Raw genomic sequence first — 16,074 nt, 5'->3', positions numbered from 1 at the left:
AAGGGATAAAACTTTTTTTTAAAAAAAAAGAAAGCATAGCACACATAAGGAATCCAATTAGCAGAACGTCAGGAAGTGGACATATATCAGCCCCTTCTGAGAAAAACATTTCGCCTTTCTGGTAGATGTGGAATTCCAAACACCTACAAAGCAGGTCACCTGACTTTCATCAGAAGAAGGGGCTAAGGCCGTCTCAGCTAGGTAAATACCACGCAGCCAAGGCTTCCTTCTGTTTCCGGATGCTGTCCCATTGAAAATGCAAACAGGCGTCTAAAGACTATACTCTGCAACAGCGCACACACTCTATCAGAAAGCTTACGCGACAGAGCTGGCAAGCAGGCACGCCTCTTGGTTCTCTTCCTGGAGCATGGAACTTATCTTCCTTCCTGCAGCTTTACTGATGGACGTCTTCAACTTTTTAGCCAGCTTTCTGGGGGTGTTGGTTATGGAGGAGTCCTCGGCTCCACAGCTGTACACTTCCATCTTTATCCGGAAGTCCGGGCCCGCTTCGTGGCTAAGCACAAGAGCAGTTAGAATGCTGGGAGTCGAATTAGTAGACGCTAAAACTAACACAACCTTGGATGTTTTTACGATAGCCAAAAAAAAAAAAAAAAAATCAGCATTTAAACCATATATAAGAAGATGAGATTTCCACAGTTACTTAGTTTCTGAAGAGCTTTAGAGGTTCGCTGTAACTTTTAGAGCTGTTAGCTTCTAGAGTCTTGGAGATTTGGGGAGTGAAACACTTGCCAAGCACGCACGCATACCTGGTCAGGCATGACCTAACCAGTGAGCTGTAGGCCAGCAAAAGACCGTCTTGAAAAATACAGCAGAGAGGGTCCACTGTTGTCCCCTGGTCTCTGGATGCTTATGCACATAAAAGCATGAACACCCCACAGACATTCACAGCACACACAAGAACATGTGTGTGTGCACACATACACAACACACGCAAGCGAGCACTTGACTCCACTTGAGCCAACACACACAGGCATAGTACTTAAAAAGCATGAGGAATAAAACACGCTGGCTTTGCTGTTTTTCCCTCGCAGTCCTTCACCACCAAAATGTGAAAGCATCTATTTATATTATATCTGGAATTTCCTGAAACATCTGTCTCTCCTGAACAGAGTCCATGGAAACTCCAGTTCCCATTTGTCCTCATACCCAGTTAGTCCACCACCTCACTGCGGCCAACAGCCATCAGCATTCCACTGTTTGGTTAGAGAAAGAGAAAGGCCCACAAAACCAAGATAAAGGGATAGACTTCACAGCTCAGGGCTCCCAGAGGGCAGGCACAGCCTTGAGGAAGGCGGTATCTTCACAAACCATGCCAGAAAGGAGAAGGGATCATCGGATAGGCTTTTATTAAAACCTACTCAGGGCCAGGCCGGTGGTGGCGCACACCTTTAATCCCAGCACTCAGGAGGCAGAGGCAGGTGGAACTCTGTGAGTTCGAGGCCAACCTGGTCTATAGGAGCTAGTTCCAGGAGAGGCTCCAAAGCTACAGAGAAACCCTGTCTAAAAAAACCAAACCAAAACAAACAAACAAACGCACAAACACAAACACAAAAACAAAACACCCTATTCAGAAAGTCTCCAGTTTGGAGACGCTTCGGTTGGTAGATGCTTGCTTACCAGGCATAAGGGCCTTAGTTTGGGTTCCCCCACCCATAAATCAGAGGTGGTAGCCTGTGTCTGTAATCCCCATCACTTCTTCAGCAAGACTGGAGGCAGACACCCAGGAGCCCGCGGGCCAGCTTGTTTGGCATAGGCAACAGTGACCAGAATAAAGCAGATCCTGGCTCACACTAGGTGAAAGGCTCAGGTCTACCCTGGAGGTTGCCCTCTGACCTCCACACCTGCTGTTTCACAACTGCCCTCATGCTCTCCCGCACGAACACGCGCACAGAGAAAACAAACAGGTAAATCAACAAGTTTAGCAAGCACGATATGCCGGGCTTTACTCTTTCTAGGCACCGTCAACTACCGTTAGCACAGAAACCCATCGTGTTGTTACTAAGAGCAAAACACACTTAGGACTGCACCCATCTGCAGAAGTGACCGGAAGACACAAAGGGAGTCAGTCATGGGGCCTTAAAATTCAAATGGCCAATCTAGGGTTTGAATAAATCCAAGGACCAGCTTCCGGATATTTTTACAGTTTCTTACTTGGCAACTTCCAAACATACAGTATTCCTGGTAATGTGTAACAAATGTCAATATTTAGAAGAAAACCAGAGATTCATAAATATTGAAGACTTATTAAAAACAAGCATCATAACAAAAAGCACATTTTTTTAACATTGAGAACATTTGTCAGCAGTTATTTTTAGACCAATTTGAAATATTTACACCAAAAATACCAATAAATCATATGCTGTCTACCAAGTCATTTGTATTGTTCTTCCTGCGGGGGGGAGGGGAGGGGGTGTCGTCCATCTAACTTTTGTCTTTGTGGCAAACAGCAAACAATGGCCGGGTGATGTGAAGAAAAGAGCCAATTAGCTAGTGAGTGGGATAATTTTGGCAAGAAACAAAAAGTCATTAGCAACGTCTGAAAATAGAAATAAAGATAGACAGATAATGAAGGAAATACACTTTAGCCTAAACTCTACAAGAACTTGGGACGCTTCCTGAGGCGAGGCATCACTGAATTCCTTTGGCTTCAACGCAGCTTGTAAAATGGCCCGTGTTGCTGCTAATGGCCCAGGGTGACATGTTGTTTTGTCCTATACATTCACGCCGGGACACCAGCACGGAGGCCACAGATGCTGTCTGCGGCGGTCCCGTCAGGGCAAAGGCGGGCCTCTGAAGTCTCAAGTGTCAGTGGACACAGCAAGGGCCGGGCTGCTGGCTCCACGTGAGCCGCTCGGCAGCTATTCCCACTCGATAGGGGGAATGGCATCTTGGAAGCGCCCAAGAAACAAATCCCACGAGGCGACGACGACAGAGTCTTTGAAGGAGAGGCCAGGAAGAAACTCATGGTGGTTAAAAATGATCTCCGCGGCTACCCGAGGGGCTGTTTCTGCCTCTCTGTGTGATGACCATAATAAAATGAGCCTGCACAGAGCAGGGCCACAAAACAGCGCTTTAAGATGACCAGGCTGTTCACTGTTTTGAGTCCATAAGGAGTCCACTGTAAGGAAAAGACCGGCCCAGCACCATGCTAGGCACTTAGAGAACGGCTTGGAAGCAAACCTGCTTTGCTACTCTAATTCTCTTGTCACTAAACTTCTATGACGTTTAAAAAAAAAAAATCAACTTTATGGCTAAATTCACTGTACAGCAAACATAAAGCGAAATTCAATTATATTTATAGCCTGGTTAATGATAGGAATATAAATATTTATAAAGAGTTTATCAGCGCCAACAAGCCAACTATTTGCTGCTTATATTAATTAGAAGATTTCTATTTTACTCTGAATCCAAAAAAAAAAATGTATCTTTTAAACATTTAAAGCTGTTAATGCTTTGAAAAGGATCCAAGGATCATCAGGACGTGGGCCATCAGAAACCAAAGACGGCGGTCAGCCCTCCTTTACCGATAAGAGGCAGACTTCCGAGTTCATTCTTTAAAGATGAAAGATACTTACAATATGGTGACGTTGTCAAAACATATATCTGTGACTGACTGATCCACGATCACCATGTCGGTGTCAAACACTTCGGCTCCCATCCTGAGTAAGCAGAAGATGGCGTAGCGCTGTGTACCTAAAGGAGAGACGATGGTAGCGGAGGCCATCACAAGCCGGACAAATCAGGCCCGAGATGCTGGCCCCACACGCATGCTGAGCACTGAGTTGCCTGTCATAGCTCTGCCCGCGGCTTCCTGTGTATGCAATGGTCCCTCACCCAACTCAAACCCAACCTCAAACCAAGGACCAAAAATGAACATCAGCCCCGCAGCTCCCCGAAGAGATCCCCAGAAACCAATCTGATCACTAACCAATGCGCCCTATCAGGAAACTAAGCACCACACGTAAGGATTCCACACGTAAGGACGCCCCTTTGTTACTTGAGGTCCAAGTCTTAGGAGAAAGCGACTTTTAAAGGCGGGAACACCAGCAGCAGCCAAATGTCTTCCACCACACTGAAAGCAAGGGAAGAAACCACCCGAAAAGCCCCGACAACCAAAAGGCAGGCAAAGCAATGAAAAGAGACAGGGGACACATGAAGCGGGACTAAAACAGGGGACACAAAAACAGAGCTGCTAGGCCTTCCAATTTGTTGATGCTCTAACAAATGCCAGGGGATTAAAGAGCTAGTTTATTAAAGGCTAGCCATGATTTCTTCATTATTGAGAGAGAATGTAGCTCTTTAGGAGAAGTTTATTCTCTGCAGCAAGCAGGAAGACTGACTTAATTCCCACATGCCTTCCTTGGTGAAATAAATTATATGGCCTAATTGAAAAACAAACACTAACTTGATTTAAATTCTTCATATTAAATTAATTATGTCCGATACCATTCATCTTTTTATAATATGAAGAATAAAGCCACAATAGACAAGGAAGATAAAGGACTATCAGATCATTCGGCTTTGCCTCACCCAGCTAGGAAACATTTGAGGTTAATGACCATCATCCAAGCAATACACAGACTTGTGAAGACTGCACACAGTCAATAAAATAGAAGGGGGGAAAAAAGATCACATCTAGTTAACAACCTCTCATTACATCCTGTTAAATAACCTAACAAAGCAAAGCCGAGACCTCACTCCAGACAGCCGTTTAGAGTGCGGTGTGTGTGTGTGTGTGTGTGTGTGTGTGTGTGTGTGTGTGTGTGTGTGTGTGGTGTGGAGTCCTACCTTCCTCCCCACCACGCCACCTTGAGCCCATCACTCAGGTTCCCATCAATGAGGGGAAGTGTACGTGGTATGTGCCATCTACTCGGAATCAGGGAACTGACGCAGACCCCAAATCGGAAAACAACCCTTCACCAGCACTGCGCTTACTGCCAAATGGCAGCGCCATCTCTCAGTGCCGAAGGAGTCTGTCCTCAGAAATCGCAAATTGGGGTCCTGCGCGCTAAAGGAAACGCTTCCGACTACAAATGGAACCCATACGTACATTCTTTATTACTGAAGTGATCGGAGTCTTTCCACATGAGTGGGATTCGGATATCTGCAAAGGCGGCAGAAAAAAAAAAAAAAAAGGACAATTATTTTGATAATTTTTATTTCACCATGATGTGAACCTCTGAATTCCATAATAAACAATGCCTATCAAAGATGTAATATACACATTTTCTAGTTGTTCGCAGCTGATTTACAAAACATTTTGTTCTTGTATGTTTTGTCTGCATCACTTGCGTGGCGTGTCTGATGCCCACGGAGGGCAGAAGAGGGCATGAGATCTGAGGATGCAGGTGGTGGTGAGCCATCACGTGGGTGCTGGGCCCCAACTCAGGTCCTCTGCAAGAGTAATATACACTCTTAGCCACGGAGCCACCTCTCTAGCTCCATAGGGGATAATTTTAGAAGTCATTAAATCTATGTAAAATTTGGGGTATTTGAAATGAAAATTCATTCTTTTAATTTATAATTTTAGCTCCACGTCTATGCCTTTTCCTTCCCACCTCCCCAGCTTTATGATGCCTCCCTCCGCAGCTGTGCCATTCTGAGTCCACGTCTGTTCCCGGTCCAAACACTTCACGGATGGAACCAAATCATTAATCAGCAATTATACATCCCAGTGCCAAACGTGCTAGAGTCGCTGTCTTTTGGAGGCATCTGATTGTCAGTGGTTCTTTACCATTTGATCAAAATCCCTCTCAATTAACTTAGGAGCTCAAAACTTTTTTACCACCCCCCCCACTCTGTGTGAGTGTGTGGGGGGGTAGAGACAACTTATGGAAGTTGGTTCTCTCCTACCATGTGGGCCCCTGGAATTGAACTCAGATCATCAGGGTTGGTGGCAAGCACCTTTCTCTGTTGAGCCCTCTCATTGGCCCAGGGAACTAATAACATCTTCGATATTTTATCTTTACATATTTACTTTTGACATTTTCTCTAACTTTGGCTTTTGGTTTGAGGGCTGGAGCTCGGGTCCAGAGGCTCAGAAGAACCTCCCACTGCGCTAGCCATGCCTGCAGCTCCCACCCTTACATTTTAATTAAGGTTATTCTTGTATATTTACTGCTTGAGGGTAGTTGCTGCCTTGTTGTAAATTACACTTTTTTTTCCATTATATTCTGTAGCAAGTTATTGCTGGTTTTAAGAAAAACTACCACTTTTTATTTATTTATCCTAAATCCAGTCACATTTTATTGAATGCTTTAATTCAAGTGTCTCAGTAACTCCCCTTAGGTCACATCCATCTGCCGTCCATTAGCCTCGAAAAGTATCCAGTCTGCCTATTCATTCTCAATAGCTTCATCTTTCAGTCATTATTTTAGCTACAGTTCCAGACCAGTGTTAAATTATGCTGACATAACAGACTTTGTTATTTTGTTCTTGATTTTAATAGGAATGTCTTTGTCTTATAACTCTAACTCGGCTGATGGCCTGTCAGGGCTCGCCTCTTGCTTGACCACAATGGCTGCCTCCTTTCCTTCCACGATGGCCAACCGTTTCTCACTGCAGCTGCCCTGGCTGCGGTAGGGCGGCCTTAACTATTCCCACTGTCATGGAGGGACCCTGACCATGCTTCCTCAGGTGCTTCCCCACAACCGGGGTCAGTCCTGCTCCTCCCCACGCCTCATCCCAGCTCCACACAAATCCAGGGAGAGAGACAATTTCCCACCCGTATCCCAGTTGGCCATGGATTCCTCAGATAGCAGAGGGTCCAGCTTTGACCGACAGAAACAACCAACCACCTGGGTTTAGCTCATCGTGGTCCACCTTTGCTTTTCCCGGTGTCTTCACTGACAGTTTACGGCAAACAGACTGCCTACACAGGCTAGCGGACCTCAACCACCAGGTCCCAGCCTGTAATTTGGTAAAGCGAGAACTAGGGACTGGGGTGAAGGCTCAGTGGTTGGGCACTTGGTGTACGACCACAGTTTGGATCCCCAGAACCCACTACATGCAGGATGGCTTTGGCAGCTACCTGTAATTCCAGCCTTGGGGGCGGGGGAGGGGCTCCCAAAGAAAGTTGGCTCTAGAGATTGTCATTGCCAGGGACCTGTGAGTTTGACTGACAGACCCTGCCTCGAAATTAATAAAGTGGAAGAATGACTGAGGATGACGCCACCTTAGAACCTTACAGATGCGTGCATGCATTCGTCCACGTCTGCATACATGCAAACATGCCTCCACACATATGAAAATGAAAGAGTGAAGCCCCACTGCACGGTTGACTGATCTGGCTTAGTCGCTGAGCTGGGAGCTGGTGCAAACAGAAGGCAAGGGCCACAGTGCCACTGCTTGCTGTACAAAGCATGCGGGTTTTTTTTATCGTTATTTTTATAGTTATGAAGCTCTGGCCAGCGGAAGCAGGCACAAGAAACTCAAGGTCTGTCTTGTTTACAGTGCAGTCTTAGAAACATTCTGACACTTGGCTGCCAGTGCCCAGCGAGCCAAGACCATGGTAATGGCGCGTGCACCCCATCCTCTGGGTTTCATTTTCTGAATTTCATTTAAAAAATGTTTTGGGAAGAAAGACCATGTTTTGGGGAAGATGACCTTGGGTTTTGCACAAAGTTATCTACAATCATGAAAACATCCCTCCCCCCAACACACACCATTCTTTTTTTAAGGATCCCTTCTAAATGTGGTAAATAAGTGCTCACAAAAAGACAACAGATCAGGGCAATCACAGAGCTCACAGGACAGGCCACTTACCTCATTTGCCTACAGAGTAGAACCTTACTAGAAGCAAGGGAAGGAGAACAATATTTAAATGATGGTGGAAACATCTCCTCTAAAGATCTACAATAGTTAATCTACGCATGTTAAACTGTATTTAGACAGAAGATGTCCCATGTTTGGCAGCAAAAGGACATAGGCAATGTCGCGGGCCTTGTGTCGGCCGCACACTGGAGACCAAGCATGAACGCAAATAACCACAGAACAGGTGACAGGCTTTGGTGCGGCTCATCTAATTCTCTGGAGCGCTTTTTGCTCAGCTGAGGGCAATTTCTCCAATAAGGTCCTAAATAAAACGTCTGTTCTCCCGGCACGGTAACTTGTGTCCAGCCATGATTGTGAGAGACGGAGGTGGAGAACGGTCCCTTGAGCGGCAAGCCCAGTGGCATAGCGGCTGGGCACTCTACCTTAGGCCAACGGAACAAGCCAGCCATTTCTGGAGGCAGCTTTTTTAGGGTGCGCTGATGAGATACCTGCCAGCCTGCCATGCTAATCCTGCGGCATCTCTATGCCATTGTCTTGGATGGCCCTGCCATTTTGGAGAAACTGAGACTACACAGCCTAAGCGCCATCTAGTGGCAAAGCGCCTTCCAACACTGCGGACAGGAACCATCCTTCCAGCCTCAGTAATAGTGGGAGGGTTTAGAGATGAGCAAACAGATCCTGGAGAAAATGCCACAATTTCAAAACCCAATTAGGTGTCTCAACCAAGGCGTGTGTTGACAAAGGAAGGAAAAATAAATCTGCCTAAAGCACGTGACTTGTGTAATGGAACACAGAGCCAGAGAAAGAACTGGGCCAGAATGGAAAACTTGGCGGGGCTGGGGCAGTTTGGTTTCTACTAGCTGAAAGTGGTCAGTCATCTCCCCAGCATTCACCGAGCAATCACGAGAGCCAAGCCCAGTGACAGTGGCTTTGACATAATGTGGTGAACAAACACGGGCCCAACCCCCATGAAACCTGATTCTTAGAGGATCCTTAAACAGAAAAGGTCGGGAGAGAGAGCTTGTGGGTTTGCAGCCCAGCTTGGGCACCCACAGCAAGCAGGTCCCTCCACACGCCCTCCACACACTCCACAACCGACAAAGGACAAACCTGCACCATGTCCTGTAACGCACAGCGTAGCTGCCCCACACCGCAATGTTCCATGCAACTTCATAATGATTAAGTATTTAGAATAAATATTCTGATGGAGGTGTGAACAATGAAACGGAGAGACCGGAAATACCGAATACACGAAGCCGGCAACGCCAGCCACTCTACGGACACATCCAGCAGCACCACGAGCGCCCATAGCCTACCTGAGAGGGCGAGCCTCCCTCTGCAGGGTCTCCGTTCTTTGCTCTCACAGTTCCCATCACTGCCAAGAGAAACACACATCAGCACCAACAAAGGCCTTTTTTAAAAGAAGCAACGATTTCAAGTCTTTCGCAAACAGCTGAACTTAATAAATATATACCTATGAATACTAATAATTAATGTGAAATATTTGCCTCAAAAGATGTTTAGTCGACAGCTAGCTAGCTTTCAGGGAGTTTATATAAACCGTTCAACTTCCCAATAATGTGTACTTGGTGACACTCTGGTGGTGGCTTTGCTGACCAACTCAACATAATGGACAGTATTGTTCCTGTCCCTGGGACTGCAATCACAAAACCTACATTTCGAGTCTGTTGGCTGCACTGGCCCGAAGGAGTCAGGTGTTGCCCAAGTCAAGCTGTGGGCTGCTATCCCTGAAGCTGAAGCAAACCCCATCTCACCTTTTGCTATAATTTATGTGCAGTTGTGGCAAAATATCTCACATATCATCTCATTTCTTGTAAGTTCCAATGAACAAGCACACAGCAGATTAGTATGAGAGAACAGGAAGCAGAGAGGAAAACAGAAAACCTCTTTCAAGGACATTCTGAGATGTAAGACAACCTCTCTCCCAAAGTCAGGACTTCCTAGCACTCAAAACAAAATGAGACGCCATTGAAGCTGAAGATGGTGCATTCAGGGCCAGCCTGTGCTACCTATGAAGACCCTGTCTCACACAAAGCAAGGGAAGGCAAGATGGCTCAGTGGATAAAGGCGTTTGCAGGCAAACCTGGGGCCTGAGGCTGATCCCCAGAACCCACGTGATGCAAAGAAAGAACAGATGCCTGCCACGTTATGATATAAAAATATTCTCAAACTGTAATATGAATCCAATTAACCATAAAAATTTGCAGAATTAAGTCTGTCTCTAAAAAAGGGGAAAACTCAAACCTCGATTTTCTGAAGCCTCAGTCATTTTCAGTTTAAATACTCTCAAAAATGTTATTTTGGGTGCAAAAGTGGGATGCTTTCCCAACTCGTCCAAATTAACCATGAAACTGCTAAGTAAGGATGTTTGATTTAGTTAAAGATATATGTGCCTGAAAAGCTGCCACGGTCACATCGACTCTGAAAGCTGCAGTTAAGAGTCAACCTGAGCAAAGAGCACGGGTACAAACAGTGAGCCTCCTCCAAGCCCACCAGGGCACAGCGCTATGTTGGGTAAACCTGCACACGTTAGTTTGCTTTCCAGAGCCGAGGACCAAACTTAGGGACCACTGCTCTACCGCTGAGTCACTTCCCAACCCCTAAATGCTAATTTAAGAGATAAACACATAAAAGACAAACTCGACATTTTTTATAGTGTAGGTCCAGAAACTGAGCAACAGAGGGCGCCAATCTGCCACTCTGTCGCTCAAAAATCAGTAAGAAAAAAAATGCTCTGAGTAAACACAGCTCGGCCTGTTTTATGTTGTTACATATGGGGGCTTTAAACATTTCTGTGCCAAAATTGGTGCTTTGCAACAATGGCATAATATTAGACAACAATATTTTACATTTTCTTAATGAAACAGTTACAGGATTCTAAGTGGTACTTGAAGGTATTTTATAAAAACCTCCACCTTTTATGCAAATAAATACACAGCAGAATTTAAATCCTAAAACTACAATGTATGACGGTGATAGATTCAATGACGCCCTAGATTATACTCCGAGTGTGATACAATCAGCCCCTTTCCATAGACCCCCAAGCTGTGTAAAATTTAAGAAATAAATTCAACAGTCTTTAAATACATGTTTCTTTGCAGAACTACTACAAGCACAGATTTTTTTTCTTCCCATCTAGGCTTTTTCTTCTTTTAACTTACAGTACGTAAGCAATAAAGTCAGAGACTGGAGTGTGAAGACTGGCAATCACAGCCAACTCACAGGGTTATTTCGGCACTATTAAAAACTCACAATTATGTTGAATGACACACATAATTAAATCCTATAAATGACTCTAATTAGCATTATTATTTTTTTTTCTTACAAAGCCAAATAAAGCATTTCAGATTTTTAAGTCGAGAAGAGATGGGATGGCCGGGGCGGGGGATGGAGGCTGAGGGAGGACAGTGTTAAAATGTGAGCTCTGTGAGCGTGGAGGCGGCGGCTGTGGGATGAGCGCCCCACCCAGCACAGCGCCCCACCTGGCCCTGGGCATCTGGGCCTGCTGCTGAGAAGGGCAGGAAGCATGGGCATCCCGGGAGCAGATCTGGCGTCAAGCTTTGGGCTTCACCACCACTTCCCTCAGTGAGTGGCTGAGTGGCTGACAGCTCCCACAGAGAGAGAAGGGCCTTATCTAGTTAGCTTCTGCAGCTGCTGAACCAACTGACAATTCTAATGTGTCTGTGGAATTCTTTAAGGTGTCACACAAACAGGTGCCTGCTTTGTGAATACACGTTTGGGCTCCAGGGTTGAGCCGAGGCTTAGGGAGAAGACACACTGAGTCATTTGCTCACAGATCAGAGTCTAACAGACAGTTCCTGTGACAGTCATCTGAGACTCTCTACACAGCCCACCAGAGTCTTCATGTCAACAAGAAAAACAGGGTCTCCTGCACCACCCACCAGCAGCACGACCAGAAAATGGGCTGCCACAGATGTCACTATCTTTGGAAGACATGAAAGCCAGCTCTTGGAGACCTCGTCCCACAGACTAGGTAACCATTAGCTGATGTTACACTAGCCTGGAAGGAAAGAGAATGTGCATATAAGGCTCGAGAAAGCTTGTAGAATACCGGTACTAGACCCTGGGGGGTGGGGGGGGGGGAGGGGGTTGAAATGTACGTAGCTTCAACCATTGTGAATATTGTGGAGGAGACAGATGGCGGTGGTGGTGCACGCTTTTAATCCCAACACTGGGGAGGCAGAGGCAGGTGGATCTCTGTGAGTTCGAGGCCAGCCTGGTCTACAAGAGCAAGTTCCACGACAGCCAGAGCTACACAGAGAAGCCCCGGCTTGATGTGGGACCCCCTTCACCGGCTTGGAAAACCAATATGTATATGGGAGGAGAGAGGCATAAAGTGGGAGACAGGTCCTATGCAAGCTTGGCATGGAAATAAAAAGAATGCAGTTAACCTTAAGAACTCCAAGAAAAATCGTCAGGTCCAAGAACCAGAAAACCAACCAATGTCCCCAAAGCAGCATCATTAAAGGTATGGTCCACTATTCTAAAAACAAATCACTACTGAGTAAGTAAAAAGCCAAGGAAGCCCTTTTAGCAGCATCCCAGCATCCCACTTAAACCACCAGGGTCCTGGCCCAGGAATACACTGCTAAATTATTAAGAACAATAACAATCGCCAAAAAGAGACCCTTGCATCCATACGCAGTCACTGCAAAGTCAAGAGTCAGCTGATGATATTCTAGCAACCACATCTTCAAAAAAAAGAGAAAAAAGAAACAACAAAGCTCGAATGCAATACTCCTGAACCTGTTTACATGCAGTTAAACAGGTCACGGCACATGCGACAGGGGAGGTGGGTGAGGTCACAAGAATCCAAAGGCCGAACATTCAGATGGAATAAAGCAGAGGCAGATGCACGGTGAAGAAGGATGAAGAACGGAACCGGAAGGAGTAAGGCCGGTTCTGGGATCAGCGTTGGAAAGCAAATTCGGGATGCAGCTGGCAAGAGAAAGAACCAAAAAAAAAAAAAAAAGGAAAAAAAAAATAATTGAGTGCTACGAGATCGCAAGGATGGGCACAAAAGACAGGGCCAGGGTCCAACATGTGTGTAAGTGGCAAGAGTTCTAAAGAAAAAAAGTAAGATAAAATTAACAGTTTATTTCCTGAAATGAAATTTTTTCAGTAAAGAATTGTGTGTGTGTGTGTGTCCCTACCTGAGCCCAAGAGTCCACCTTACACACATTCAGCTTCAACATTAAAAACAAAACAAAACAAAACCAAATAAACTCTACTTTCAGTCTCCAGGCAAAAAAGGCCAAGCTGTTTACAAAGGAAAAACAATTAAATATTAGTCAAAAAAAAAATACCAAGACTTGGAAGATTTTCAAGACTCAAGGGAAGAAATTACAGCCCGAAAGCTTGTGATCAGGGAAGCTGCCCGTTTATAAGTAGCAACTCTAAGGGAAAACACTTGATTTATGCAAGAATGTGAAGAAGAGAAAGAAAAGCCACTCATGTGTGGCATTTGCTAGCTCGTGACAGCACTGGACAGCACAATGTTCGAGGTCATTGGCCAGCACAATGAAAAGCAATGCATGTTATACTGTGTAACAGACGAGACGACTGAAGTCTAGAGCTCAGGCAGAGAGGACCGTCTTGATATACAACTATTATCCACTCTACCAAAGTAGAAATAACACCCATTCAAAATGCAGTGAAGAGGGCTGAGAGAAGTTGGTAGAGCACTCGAACAAGCGTTGAGGACCTGAGCTTGTAACCCCGGCACTGGGGAGGTGAACATGAGTAGGTCCCTGGGGCTCACTGCCTAGCCCATTCTGGCCTATCGGGAAAGGCCAATGAGAGAGAGACCCTGTCTCAAAAAACCAAGGTGGAGGATGCCCAAGAAACAACACCTGGGATTGACCTCTGGCTTCCAGCTGCACACTCACAGGCACGCATGGAAACACACAAAAATAACAGAGAGCGCAAAGGGAAAACAGGATCAACTTAGTATCTTGATACAAATAATAAATAAAAAGAATTGTTTAAAGCAGAAAAAAGAAAGCCTGAGAACCCCCAACGATACAGGGTATGGCCACTGCTCTTGCTCGCCCACCAGAACCTGACAGTAAGATCCTATTTCTGGAGACATCAGGCATGGACGAGTCAATTTGTTCCTGACCAAGACGCTTCCTAACCACCGGCTAGCTCTACAAGCTGCTGAGGGGCGGGGCTGTTAGCAGTCTTAACCAGCTGTGAACTTGTGAGCTACAGTTATGACTAGTGTCAGAAGCTACACCCATGGGAGCCACAGGGGCATGGCTGTTATGGGGACGAATGCTATGGGGGTAACCGATTGCTTTCTCCTGGATTTAACGTCTGCTTTGCAAGAAGAGAGTCATGCCTGGGACTGTAAATCTGGTCAAGAATGCATCGTTCAGGGACTCGGGGCCCCGGTTGTGAACCTACTAACTTCTACTTTACTAAATGGACATACTATCTGAGAGAAGTTTCTTTTTGCAGTGGATGGTGGTGGTGAATGTAGTAATCACAAGTTAAAGTGTAGAGATTAAGTGTCTGCATTGTGCTCAACCATAGGACACATATATCACAACCCCTCTCTCGAGGCTCAGGGACCATCCAGAAACGGAAGGAGGAAAGACCACTAGGGTCAGGGAGGACCAAAGCCAAACAGTGTCCTCTGGACAAGACAGGGCCCTGCACTCGTGATCTCACGGTAGCTGGGTGTCGTGGTTGCCTGCACAATGCTTGCATAAGATGAAGCCAGTCAACAGTCCAGCGCAGAGTGGGCGAGCTCGTGAGACCTGCCCCGAGCTGAGGAGCTGCTGGCAAATGATGCTTCTGAGGGGAAAAGAATCAGTTTTTTTTTTTCAGGGTGTGGCCATGTGGATCAACTGTAGATGACCACACCCATGTTGGCAAGGACAGCAAAAAAGGGACTCAGGTGGTTAGTAAAAACGGGCAAACCCAGAAGGTCCTTGACAGAAGAATTTTAGCCAATGGGGACTGAAGGGAAAGAATCAAACAATCCCTGTTTGCAAACCTCTCTGCAATAAGCGATTTAAGCGAGGAGTAGAGATGGATGATTAAGCCACTGACGTCGAAGCTTGCGGGGATAATATACTCACTCAGTCCCAGCACTCAGACGTCACTCACAAAAGGCAAAGAGAGAGAAAGGAGACAAGAAGCTGACGTCAGCTCCATTTGAAAGAGGTTGCGTGAGGCCTTCAGGCACAGGCCTATAATCTAGCTGCTGGGAAGGCTGAGGCAGGATCCCCTGTTCAAGGTCCACCTGGGCAACTCAGTGAGACCCTACCGCAAAATAAAAATAAAGAGAATAAGAGCTAAGTAGGAGGCTTAGTAGTAGGGAGCTTGCCTACCAAGTGCAAGGCCATAGGTTCAATCCCAGAGGATCCCACAGTCAACTTCCAGCTATAGTAAAGAAGAGATGGAGAAGGCTCCAGGACCACTTAAGGAAACTACCAGACAAGTGCAGAATGTAGGGTATTTATAAGTGTTAGTGTCTAGACTCTTCAAAGCATTAATGAAGGGGAAATTTTAGAAAAGGGGAATTAATAGAAACCAAAGGGATGTAACCAAGTGCACTGCATGAAACTAAATTAAATTTTAGTGGGAAAAAGAAAAAACAAAGAAAAACCCCGACTATGAGAAGATCTTGAGCCACTGGATAAACGTGAATATAAAAAATTATTAACAATGTGCATACAATCATATTCTGACTATGCGGAAGAAGGTTCTTAAAGACAGACGCATGCCAGACTGTTGAGGTGCGCATGCCCCACTTGCAAACTCCTTTCCAAATGCTTCAACAGAACACTGTGCTCACACGCACACGGAGAGAAGGCAGCGGAGGAGCAAACGTGCGTGCCACGGAATCAACGGCCGACTCAGTGAACACTTGCAGGCGTTTATCTGCAAAAGAGTTCGAGATGAAGAAGTGGTTTTTCAAAAGGCAGAAGCAGGCAAACCAGGACCCTGTGAGCAGCAGGAGGCAGTGAGAGCCTTGGAACACGAAAGGAAACAAGGGGAAGCCACACGCAGCTAACTGCTGTCCCTGTGAACCCTAATTTTCACTGTAAACTCAGAAGGGGAACCGGACAAGTGGTTTCCTCCTCACAAACTGCAGAGCCACGACTCTCTGCTCTCAGTTCTTCCAAACACCACTCAGGTAGACTTGACAGTGCAAGTGTCAAAGCTTTAACAAAGTGCGGCAACTTGGTCGTTTGCACCAGCTCACAGTAAACAGTGGCGGTTTAC

The 16,074-nt window shown here is 45.9% G+C and overlaps 1 protein-coding gene across 2 annotated transcripts in view; it reads right to left on the bottom strand.

Moving 5' to 3' along the window:
• Nucleotides 1-16,074, bottom strand: part of Rtkn2 (rhotekin 2) — a 58,723-nt gene that overhangs the window by 34,895 nt on the left and 7,754 nt on the right. For both annotated transcript variants that reach the window (XM_038343198.1, XM_038343200.1), the window contains exons 3-6: nucleotides 9,111-9,169; nucleotides 5,072-5,125; nucleotides 3,597-3,714; nucleotides 320-514 (exon numbers count right to left, since the gene is read on the bottom strand). In XM_038343198.1, coding sequence (XP_038199126.1) covers nucleotides 320-514; nucleotides 3,597-3,714; nucleotides 5,072-5,125; nucleotides 9,111-9,169 — 426 coding nt within the window. The remainder of the gene's footprint in view (nucleotides 1-319; nucleotides 515-3,596; nucleotides 3,715-5,071; nucleotides 5,126-9,110; nucleotides 9,170-16,074) is intronic.

Source organism: Arvicola amphibius, chromosome 9, assembly GCF_903992535.2.
Source record: "Arvicola amphibius chromosome 9, mArvAmp1.2, whole genome shotgun sequence".
NCBI lineage: Eukaryota > Metazoa > Chordata > Mammalia > Rodentia > Cricetidae > Arvicola > Arvicola amphibius.
Note: the sequence above shows the minus strand (reverse complement) of the source record. Positions and strands in the feature narration are given on the sequence as shown.